At 40.3% G+C, this 12441-nt stretch overlaps 1 protein-coding gene across 1 annotated transcript in view; it reads right to left on the bottom strand.

Moving 5' to 3' along the window:
• Nucleotides 1-12441, bottom strand: part of LOC126162872 (uncharacterized) — a 112673-nt gene that overhangs the window by 61768 nt on the left and 38464 nt on the right. Inside the window, exon 4 of the mRNA XM_049919657.1 lies at nt 3852-4093. Within this exon, the coding sequence (XP_049775614.1) occupies nt 3852-4093 (242 nt within the window). The remainder of the gene's footprint in view (nt 1-3851; nt 4094-12441) is intronic.

Here is a 12441-nt window from a genome sequence, read left to right as displayed (position 1 = left end):
TTTACCCCTGCCAGCTTCATAATTTGAAAGAGAATATTCCAGTCGACATTGTCAAAAGCTTTCTCTAAGTCTACAAATGCTAGAAACGTAGGTTTGCCTTTTCTTAATCTAGCTTCTAAAATAAGTCGTAGGGTCAGTATTGCCTCACGTGTTCCCATATTTCTACAAAATCCAAACTGATCTTCCCCGAGGTCGGTTTCTACCAGTTTCTCCATTCGTCTGTAAAGAATTTGCGTTAGTATTTTGCAGCCATGACTTATTAAACTGATAGTTCGGTTATTTTCACATCTGTCAACACCTGCTTTCTTCGGGATTGGAATTATTATATTCTTTTTGAAGTCTGAGGGTATTTCGCCTGTCTCATACAATTTGCTCACCACATGGTAGAGTTTTGTCAGGGATGGCTCTCCCAAGGCTGTCAGTAGTTCTAACTGAATGTTGTCTACTCCCGGGGCCTTGTTTCGACTCAGGTCTTTCAATGCTCAGTCAAACTCTTCACGTAGTATGATATCTCCCATTTCATCTTCATCTACATCCTCTTCCATTTCTATAACATTGCCCTCAAGTACATCGCCCTTGTATAGACCCTCTATATACTCCTACCACCTTTCTGCTTTCCATTCTTTGCTTAGAACTGGCTTTCCATCTGAGCTCTTGATATTCATACAAGTGGTTCTCTTTTCTCCAAAGGTCTCTTTAATTTTCCTGTAGGCAGTATCTATCTTACCCCTAGAGAGATAAGCCTCTACATCCTTACATTTGTCCTCTAGCCATGCCTGCTTAGCCATTTTGCACTTCCTGTCGATCTCATTTTTGTGACGTTTGTATTCCTTTTTGCCTGCTTCATTTACTGCATTTTCATATTTTCTCCTTTCATCAATTAAATTCAATATTTCTTCTGTTACCCAAGGATTTCTACTATCCCTTGTCTTTTTACCTACTTAATCCTCTGCTGCCTTCACTACTTCATCCCTCAAAGCTACCCATTCTTCTTCTACTGTATTTCTTTCCCCCATTCTTGTCAATTGTATCCTTATGCTCTCCCTGAAACTCTGTACAACCTCTGGTTCTTTCAGTTTATCCAGGTCCCATCTCCTTAGATTCCCACCTTTTTGCAGTTTCTTCAGTTTTAATCTGCAGTTCATAACCAACAGATTGTGGTCAGAGTCCACATCTGCTCCTGGAAATGTCTTACAATTTAAAACCTGGTTCCTGAATCTCTGTCTTACCATTATATAATCTATCTGAAACCTGTCAGTATCTCCAGGCTTCTTCCATGTATACAACCTTATTTTATGATTCTTGAACCACGTGTTAGCTATGATTAAGTTGTGCTCTGTGCAAAATTCCACCAGGCAGCTTCCTTTTTCATTCCTTAGCCCCAATCCATATTCACCTACTATGTTTCCTTCTCTTCCTTTTTCTACTATCGAATCCAGTCACCCATGACTATTAAATTTTCGTCTCCCTTCAGTATCTGAATAATTTCTTTTATCTCATCATAAATTTCTTCAATTTCTTTGTCATCTGCAGAGCTAGTAGGCATATAGACTTGTACTACTGTCATAGGCGTGGGCTTTGTGTCTATCTTGGCCACAACAATGCGTTCACTGTGCTGTTTGTAGTAGCTTACCTGAATTCCTATTGCTTTATTCATTATTAAACCTACTCCTGCATTACACCTATTTGATTTTGTATTTATAACCCTGTATTCACCTGACCAAAAGTCTTGTTCCTCCTGGCACCGTACTTCACTAATTCCCACTATATCTAACTTTAACCTATCCATTTCCCTTTTTAAATTTTCTAACCTACCTTCCTGATTAAGGGATTTGAAATTCCACGCTCCGATCCGTAGAACGCCAGTTTTCTTTCTCCTGATAATGACGTCCTCCTGAGTAGTCCCCATCCAGAGATCCAAATGGGGGACTATTTTACCTCCGGAATATTTTATGCAAGAGGACGCCATCATCATTTATCCATACAGTAAAGCTGCATGCCCTCGGGAAAAATTACGGCCGTAGTTTCCCCTTGCTTTCAGCCATTCGCAGTACCAGCACAGCAAGGCCGTTTTGGTTAGTGTTACAAGGCCAGATCAGTCAACCATCCAGACTGTTGCCCCTGCAACTACTGAAAAGGCTACTGCCCCTCTTCAGGAACCATACGTTTGTCTGGCCTCTCAACAGATACCCCTCCGTTGTGGTTGCACCTATGGTACGTCTACCTGTATCGCTGAGGCACGCAAGCCTCCCCACCAACGGCAAGGTCTGTGGTTCATGGGGGGGGGTGAAAGCAAATATGCTACACATTTCCATCCCGAGCAGAATCTTTCAAATGACGAAAGTACGATAGCGTACTTCGGACGTCATGGCTGTAAGCAGTTTATAAAGAGAAGACCACTGCGATTTGGATACAAGGTTTGGCCTTTATGCACACAAGCAGGTTACCTAATAAATTTCAAAATATACCACAGTCAAAATCCACGAACGATTCAAGAGTATGACTTGTGACTATGATCGATAAGTTTGAAACAGCTGTCCAGCAGCTCCAGTTCTCATTTTATTTTGATAATTTATTTACTGGATTTCCATTGTTAGCAGAACTGAAATCTCATGGGTACTATGGAACAGGAAATATCTGTGTGAACAGAATTCCGAAAACCTGCCCACTTGAAAGCAAAACAGTTCTAAAGAAAAGGTCAAGAGGATATGTTACTTCTATTAAAATGGAGGATACTGGAATAATTGTCACCAAATGGTTACATAATGCTGTTGTAAATGTTGCACCGAAATCATATGGAAAGAATCCCATTTCATTGGTGCAGTGTTATTCCAGAGAACACAAAAAGAAAAGCAGTGTTAGAAAACAACAGATCGCTGGGAGGCATGGACCAAATGTACCTGATGTAAACCTATATCGAACCGGGAATCATGGTAAAAAAAAATGGTGGAATTGCATCATGGTTGGTTGATGTGTGTGTGCATAATGCATTGCAGCTACATAGAATTGCCCATCCTACCATATCTCACTTAGAATTTCGCCACCACATTGCCATCTACGACTGCAATCACTATGGAGAAAAATCCAAAGGCCCAGGACGCAGGCGTGCATTTCAAGATACAACTTATGAAAATCTACGTTATGATGGACTTTACTATTGTCCAGTTTCAACTGAGAAGAAAAGGAGATGTGCTAGTGAAAACTGCTCCACAATCGGTTGAACTGCATGCTCAAAGTGTGAAACTGTACTATGCATAAAATGTTTTCAAAATAACCATTTCAAAATTTAAAAAAGGTACTAAACACATGTACAATATCACTGTATGTTCATATTTCATGCAAATAATGAAATATCTCATGTCTGTATGCAATAAAAGCTAGTATGGATTGAAAAATTCTTGGAGTATTATTTTCCTCTGTATGACCCAGCATTGCCATATGGCAAAGCATTGTTGGGAGAAAGTGAGAAGTGTGAAAAGAAAAGTATTGATAGTTTTTAGTTACAGGCATTTCTCTAGTTATGGTTATGAATATTTTTCGTACTTTTTGAAAAAAATAATTCGGTACATAATGGTTTAATGGTGCCGCACCTGATACATCACTGATGAGACACCAGATATGAGCAAAACAATTGCACTGCAATGGCCAAGAAATTTAGCCTGCTAAGTTTAGCAAGCAAAATGTTGAAGTCAACAGTGTCAAAGGCTTTCCTGAAGTCTAAAATGTACATAATACTCGCCTCTGGTGTACCCATGGCAAATTAAAACAAAACACATCAAGTCTCTGTTGCACATGCCGCCTCCTACAAGTTAAAAATTGCATGCAGAATGTTTTAAACATGTTTTGCAAACCTCCACATCGTGCTCAACTCCAGGTTGTGAATAATTGTAGTGAAACTTGAAATCTGTAGAGTGGCCATAGTAGATACAGTCAACAAACCAATAGGTAAGTGTGTGTCTGTTATTACTCAATACATAATCTCTGTCTGGAGCAGAAAGCTCAACAGTGTGTTCAACTTCTTGCGAACTAGACACAACAGAACTGATGTCTGCATTCCCTGGCTGTGACATGTTCATCTTGCCATTCAGTAGCTCTGGAAACAAGAACAACATAAAGTTAAATCTCCGTATCTCAAAGTGTCAGAACTAAGATCTAAATCAAATGCCACAAACCAACAATACGGATTACATTATGCACAGATAAAAATCAGCTGTAAATGCCCAGATTTGTAGAAAAGAAAGTGTAATGTCCAGACATACAGAAACAGGTTTAATACAGTGTGTTTCAAAACGAATATACAGGTTTAGGGCTTTGTAGCATTTATTACGTTCACCTTACAAATATAAATAACGCATCAAATGAAAGAGCAACTCAAACAGTTTGTTTGTATACCTGTACGCAAAGGGAAGAAACTGTAACAACCAAGGGTAACTAAAGAACATGCTGAACAAGTGAGAGCCTTTCACGGATGGCTAGCCATGATTTAGCATTTCCAGTGATTGTATATTTCAACTATTATGAAAAGGATAAAGCGCTACTCACCATAAACATGACTTGTGGGAGTTGCAGATATGTGCAACGAAAAGACTGTTACACACTGAACTTACAGCCAAAGCCTTCTTCAGAGAAGTCTGGCTACATTGGACAGAGATAGTAATTGTGCACTTTTTGTGTGCTTGTGTGGGGGCGGGGAGGGGGGGCTGCTTGTGCAAATATGTATGTGTTTTTCTTTCTTTTCTGAGAACAGTGTTGGCTGAGAGCTCAGACTGTGACAGTCTTCTCATTGTGCCTCTCTGCAACTCAATGTGCATCTTTACAGTGTACAGAAATCTATCCTTTTCACCATTGTTGATATTCCAACCTGGATTTTCCATTAACTAATATGTTTCAGCAATACTTTGTTATATACTTCTTTTCTGCTCATTCCTTTACTCCCTTGAAGCTGGAAATTTCTCTCACATACTGTTTACAATAGTTAGTAAAGCCTGATTATCTTTTCAGATTTTAAATATGATTAATTCAGTAATGACTGGATATTCTGTACAATATTATTTCATTTGCAGGACACAAAATGTGCTAAAATGGCTCAAACATTATGTCAGTTCTGAGACTGTTAGTATCAACACCAAGTGGAGAGGAGGGGGGGGGGGGGGGGGCAGAGGTGCAACCGTGAGAATTATTTAGTTGCTTAAACAGAAACTTTACAAATTCTTCCCACTTCATATAGTTTTATATTTATAGTTCATGTAATTATACTGTCATGCTGCTTAAACTTTCCTGGTGTAAGAAATGTTACTGAGGGTCCTAAGCACTGTCTGGGTCAGGTGATCTCATCAAAACTCTGCTGCTCTTTGATAAAGCACTTTAAAATCAAATGGTTCAAATATTTCTGAGCACTATGGGACTTAACATCTGAGGTCATCAGTCCCCTAGAACTTAGAACTACTTAAACCTAACTAACCTAAGAACATCACACACATCCATGCCCAAAGCAGGATTCGAACCTGCGACCAGAGCGGTCGCGCGATTCCAGACTGAAGTGCCTAGAACCACTCGGCCACACTGGCAGGAGCACTTTAAAGTCATCTTCAGGCTTCATGGTGAGTGTTTTGCAACATTCATATAGGAAATTATGGTAACTGTCACACTGTGACAAGTTCATATGCACATAGCAATGGTCATTCACTCTGGAATCCTCATTATGACATACATTGTTGAACTGTGATGAAACTAAACTATCACATGACCAGCAAATCCAAAGCAGAAAATACTCGCTTCTTAGTTTTTAATTCTGTCCTCTGTAACCAATGTGATCCTGCTCATGTTGTATCCTACGTCTTGCTGAAATAATATCCACAGTATCATTACATTTTCAATTTCAAATAATGGAGGACCTCTTTGCTAACACAGACTCAAAAACAGTAGTAAGGGTTTTTCCTGGCTGTATTCAGACAGTGCTTGGTAGCTACCTATTTTTCTACTTGGCCTAACATGTTGGTGTGCTTCTCACATGAGCAATGTAATATCTCTAGCAGATACACATCCACAAAGTTCTCCCTAAGTTAAGTGATTAATATTTAAATAAGAGCTAATTTAGTTAATATTACAATTTTAGACTAGTGCATTTACTTCTTCACTAGGCTATCCAATGAAGGTTTTGCTTTGCTGAGCTTATTTAGATTGAAAAGAAAGTATTTCATAAAGGCCAGTAGTCGATAGCTTTGCTTACATTTTAGGCGTAAAATTCATGCGAGTGTAGATTTTTATTTCTTTGACTAGACTTAGCAGTTTAAAGTTAAATTAATTAGGGTCTGTCATATAGAGTTTCAAAAGTAAGTTTAAAGGTTTGTTTACATTAGCATTTAGTTACGTATTAGCACAGATTACGAAACTTCAGTGCTCTTGTGCCAAGTTATTCCCTGCTTTTGTGTAAATTTTTCTATCAAACCATGTGTGACAAATGTGGTGGTTGCTGTAGAAATCTGATGGATGGGGTCTTCTGTGAAGACCGTAGGTTATCGTTTCACTGGGGTGAATGTAGTGGTGAAGAAGCAGGGCTATATAATGAGGCTCTTCTACGACAATGCAGGTTATGTAGAAAGGACAGAAAACTTGCTGAATAGGAGGCAAAAATTTGTGCCCTTAAGGCGGAATTAGAAAACATGAATTTGGAATTACGAAGGCTAAGGCAGGAAAATGAGATGGGGTGTTGGGAAAAAGTAGCAAGCAATTGGCAAAATAAGGACACTGTTGAAAAAACTTTTGAATTTCAGTTAGGAAATCAGTTTGGCTTGCTATCTGAAGTAGTGGAGGAAGGGCCTCATCCAGATGTAGTTGAATGTAGGCTGAAGCAGAATATTAGCTTAAAGAAAAAAGACAGATCAGGATCAAATCAGAACAGGAAAAGAAGAATTCTACTTTTAGGTAACAGTCATGGGAGGGATGCAGGCAGCAGATTCAGAAGAAATTAGATGCAGGGTACCAGGTCACAAGTTTTGTGAAACCAAGTGCTAGCCTTAGGCAGGTGACAGAAAACTTAGATCAGATTTGCAGGGACTTTGAGAAGGAAGATCGGGTAATTATAGTTGGGTGTGCAGGAAACAGCCTGGCTATGAATGCAAGATATGGTATTAGAAGTGACCTGGATAAAACAGGAACAGAAACTGGGCACAGAAATGTGGGGTTTGTGGAGGTTTTTCAGTGCCACAATCGATACTGTGTAAACACTGCTCTAAGGCATGTTAACACTGCACTGAACAGGATGCTCCAGACAACAGCAAAATCTCACATAAAGTGTTGTTCCAGTTGATGCTATTGGTAGGTAGGGATACACTACACATGGCCTACATCTAAATAGGAAGGGGATAGCTATGTTCGCTTCTCTATTAGCAGATGCTGTACAGTGTAACACAGTCACACAAGAGATGATCCCTATGGTTAACAGGACCAGGCAGACAGGCTTTTTAGGTTAAAGCCAAAGTCCAGACAGATAACAATCAAGAAAAATAGAATAAAAGATGCTTCATGTACAGTAAATAGGGTTATAAAGCTAAGGGTAGTATCATTTTACTTCATCAAAATATCAGAGTAATAAAAAGTAAAGTAGATGAGCTGTTAGTATGTTTCGATAATCTCAAAAATAAGAAGGATATTGACATACTTTGTCTGTCTGAACACCATGTAACTGTGTAGATAAGCATCAGTATAAATGGGTATAATTTAATGTCTTACATTTCCAGATCTAGCATGAATAAAGGAGCAGCTGCCATTTACACAGAAGGAGGGTATAACTACCAAACCGTAGAAGTAAGCAAATTTTGTGTTGATCAGCACTTTGAAGTTTGTGCATGTGAACTACAGCTAGATAATGTAGTGTTGATATTAACAACAGTATACAGGTCCACAATAGTAGATTGGGAGCTGTACATAAAATACACTCCTGGAAATGGAAAAAAGAACACATTGACACCGGTGTGTCAGACCCACCATACTTGCTCCGGACACTGCGAGAGGGCTGTACAAGCAATCATCACACGCACGGCACAGCGGACACACCAGGAACCGCGGTGTTGGCCGTCGAATGGCACTAGCTGCGCAGCATTTGTGCACCGCCGCCGTCAGTGTCAGCCAGTTTGCCGTGGCATACGGAGCTCCATCGCAGTCTTTAACACTGGTAGCACGCCGCGACAGCGTGGACGTGAACCGTATGTGCAGTTGATGGACTTTGAGCGAGGGCGTATAGTGGGCATGCGGGAGGCTGGGTGGACGTACCACCGAATTGCTCAACACGTGGGGCGTGAGGTCTCCACAGTACATCGATGTTGTCGCCAGTGGTCGGCGGAAGGTGCACGTGCCCGTCGACCTGGGACCGGACCGCAGCGACGCACGGATGCACGCCAAGACCGTAGGATCCTATGCAGTGCCGTAGGGGACCGCACCGCCACTTCCCAGCAAATTAGGGACACTGTTCCTCCTAGGGTATCGGCGAGGACCATTCGCAACCGTCTCCATGAAGCTGGGCTACGGTCCCGCACACCGTTAGGCCGTCTTCCGCTCATGCCCCAACATCGTGCAGCCCGCCTCCAGTGGTGTCGCGACAGGCGTGAATGGAGGGACGAATGGAGACGTGTCGTCTTCAGCGATGAGAGTCACTTCTGCCTTGGTGCCAATGATGGTCGTATGCGTGTTTGGCGCCGTGCAGGTGAGCGCCACAATCAGGACTGCATACGACCGAGGCACACAGGGCCAACACCCGGCATCATGGTGTGGGGAGCGATCTCCTACACTGGCCGTACACCACTGGTGATTGTCGAGGGGACACTGAATAGTGCACGGTACATCCAAACCGTCATCGAACCCATCGTTCTACCATTCCTAGACCGGCAAGGGAACTTGCTGTTCCAACAGGACAATGCACGTCCGCATGTATCCCGTGCCACCCAACATGCTCTAGAAGGTGTAAGTCAACTACCCTGGCCAGCAAGATCTCCGGATCTGTCCCCCATTGAGCATGTTTGGGACTGGATGAAGCGTCGTCTCACGCGGTCTGCACGTCCAGCACGAACGCTGGTCCAACTGAGGCGCCAGGTGGAAATGGCATGGCAAGCCATTCCACAGGACTACATCCAGCATCTCTACGATCGTCTCCATGGGAGAATAGCAGCCTGCATTGCTGCGAAAGGTGGATATACACTGTACTAGTGCCGACATTGTGCATGCTCTGTTGCCTGTGTCTATGTGCCTGTGGTTCTGTCAGTGTGATCATGTGATGTATCTGACCCCAGGAATGTGTCAATAAAGTTTCCCCTTCCTGGGACAATGAATTCACGGTGTTCTTATTTCAATTTCCAGGAGTGTAGTTTGACTGCCTATTATGGTGTTTGTGAAACAAAAAGAAGAAGTTATTAACCTGTGGTGATTTCAATGTAAACGTTCTAAGCAATTCTGATAGGTAAAGTGAACTAGAAGAGTTGTTAATGACATGTAACTTACAATCAAAGATCAGTTTTCCTACACATACAGCTCAAGACAGTAGCACATTAACATTCTAACAGAGAAAGCATTAGTACAGCGAGAGGATGTAAAACTAACACATCCTTTCCTTGTGATAAATGGATTATCAGATCACGATGCACAACTGATTAACTTACAAAACTGTTGGGGATATGTGAACAAACATTTTCCAGTGTGCATAGTGGAGCACAAGATATGTGCAGAGTGCATTAGACTCTGTGGAATATACATGTTTCGTGACTGTTGATGGGCAATGTAATATATTTGCATAGCCAAATGTATTAATATGTGTTGTGCGAATCAAGCAAAAGTTTATTTTGTCCCTTAAATAGTTGTTACTTGTCATTCATCTGTGTTAATCTGCATAAACTAAGACAGGTTATGGGCCCAGCTATCATAATAAGCAAAATAATAAACTTTAAGGTGATGTGTATTTGCACAAAAAGTGCGCAAAAGTTCATATAAAGTTGGACTGTGTACGCTATATGAAGAAGAAAAACAACTGTAAAATGAGTACAACACAGATACTGCAAATAGAGTGGATTGTAGGGGGCGAAAATTACGCGACCTGGAAATTTGCCGTTGAGGCGTATTTGCACTTGGACGACTTACGGGACATCAATCAAGTTTTGCTACTAAGGATCAGAAGAGGTAATCAAATCTAATCCTTTTGATTGATTCAGTGAATTATGTTCACACAGAAAAGGCTATGTCAGCAAAAGAGGTATGGGACATAATGAAAAACTCATCTGAAGATGGTGGTTTAACTAGAAAAGTAGGATTACTTCATGAGCTGGTACCTACAAGATTGAATAAGTGTAAAAGTGTGGATGAATATGTGAATAAAATAATTTCAATCTCCAACCGTCTGAGGAATATTGGTTTTGAAATTGTGCATGGATGGATTGGAACTTTATTGTTAGCTAGACTACCAGAGAAATATTCGCCAAAGATTATGGGTTTGGAAAGTTTGGGAATACCCATTACAGCAGATAGTGTTAAAGTAAAGATTATACATGACATGAAGAATGAACCAGATTCTAATGCTTCAGAAAAAGAAACTGCATCAGCTTTATACTCTTAGTACAAGAAGAAGCCAATAAGATGTTTCAGATGCCAGAAAACTGGACATATTGCTTCACAGTGTAATGAAAAGTTAAGTATAAAAGAAAAGAAGCATGTTAATTCTAGTAGTCCTGAGAGAAAGACTACCCATAAAGGTAAGGCATTTTCTGTTTTTTACTCTTTAAATGAAGCGAGTGACGATCATGCAGAATGGTTCCTAGATTGAGGAGCATCTGTGCACATTACCAAAGCTCCATCAGGTTTGTATGATGTTCAGTCAAGGACTGACATCGGAATTCCACAGCTGACAGATCTAAATTAAGGTGTGAGCTCCCAGGAAAAGTGGGTCTTAATTTGCTTGTGAATGGGGAAAAGGAAAGTGTTACTGCTCATGATGTACATTATGTAAAGAATATTGCAACTAATTTGTTGTCAGTAAGCGAAATAGTAAAGAAGGGTAATAAAGTTATCTTAGCTATAGAGGGAGCTAAAGTGATAGACTCTTGTGGTGATACTGTAGCTACTGGACGTAATGTAAGAGGTATTTACTAAGTGAATACAGTTCAAAATACTGCTGAAACACAAAATCATTCTGTTTATGCTGCAAAAGGTTTCTTGTGGCATAGGAGACTTGGACATTTGAATAGGAAAAGTATGACTTTACTGGAGAATGTGGCAACTGGGATGGAAAATTATAGAATGAATAATGTCCAATGTGAGGTGTGTTTGCAAGGGAAGCAGGCTAGATTGCCATTTAAATCGAGTCAGAGCAGATCTACTGAAGTCTTGAAACTCACACACTCAGATCTCTGTGGACCTAAGGAGAATAAATCCTAAAGAGGTAGCTTCTATTTCCTGACATTCATAGATGATTTTTCTAGATACATGTATGTTTATTTTATAAGTAGCTAGGATCAAGTGAATGATGTATTTGTTGTTTATTGCAAAATGGTCAAAAGACAGACTGGGAAGAAAATTAAAATTATTAGATCAAACAATGGATCAGAATATGTAAACAGACAGTTTAAGGAACAGTTGAATGGAATGGGTATTAGGCATCAGACTACCATTCGCTACAGTCCTCCTCAGAATGGAGTTGCAGAATGAGCCAACAGAACTATTGTAGAAAAGGCAAGAAGTATCTTAAGCGACAATGAGCTACCTAAGTGTTTTTGGGCAGAGGCTGTCTCAACAGCAGTGTATTTAATTAACAGATCATCTACCAAAGCTGTGAGACACAAGACACCTTATGAAGTAATGACTGGGAAGAAACCGGATCTAAAGTACTTAAAAGTCTTTGGATGTGAAGCCATGGTTCAGATTCCAAAACCATTAAGAGGAAAATGGGATGCAAAATCTCAAAAATATATTTTTTGTTGGCTACTGTGAGGATTCAAAAGGCTACAGATTTTATAATCCTGAGAATAAGAAGATAGTAAGTAGTAGAGATGTAGTATTTTTAAGAGGATTGTAGACCTAAAATAAAGGAAAGCAGTCAAAATGATACAGTAATGCAACCAAGCATGATGTTGATAGTGCTGAAACAGAAATGGAAACTGAAACAGAGGAAGACGAGAATAAAGAGGAAGCTGATGTGCTACCTGAGAATCAAATTGAGCAAGAAGATTCAACAGAGGAAGTCAGTTTAAGGCGGTTTTCACATATAGCAAAACCAAAAGAATATCCAGAGTATGTAATGTAAGCTGCCCAAACAGTCAACAATGAACCAATCACAGTTGATGAAGCTTTAGCAAGTTCAAATGCTCAAGATTGGAAAAAGGCTATTGAAAAGGAGCTGCAATCTTTTGTGGATAACGATACATATGAATGGGTTGACATGCCTGAAAATAAAAAGCCACTAAA

The sequence above is a fragment of the Schistocerca cancellata genome, chromosome 2 (assembly GCF_023864275.1).
Source record: "Schistocerca cancellata isolate TAMUIC-IGC-003103 chromosome 2, iqSchCanc2.1, whole genome shotgun sequence".
NCBI lineage: Eukaryota > Metazoa > Arthropoda > Insecta > Orthoptera > Acrididae > Schistocerca > Schistocerca cancellata.
The sequence above is the reverse complement of the archived record's forward strand: the minus strand, read 5'-3'. Positions and strand labels throughout refer to the sequence as shown.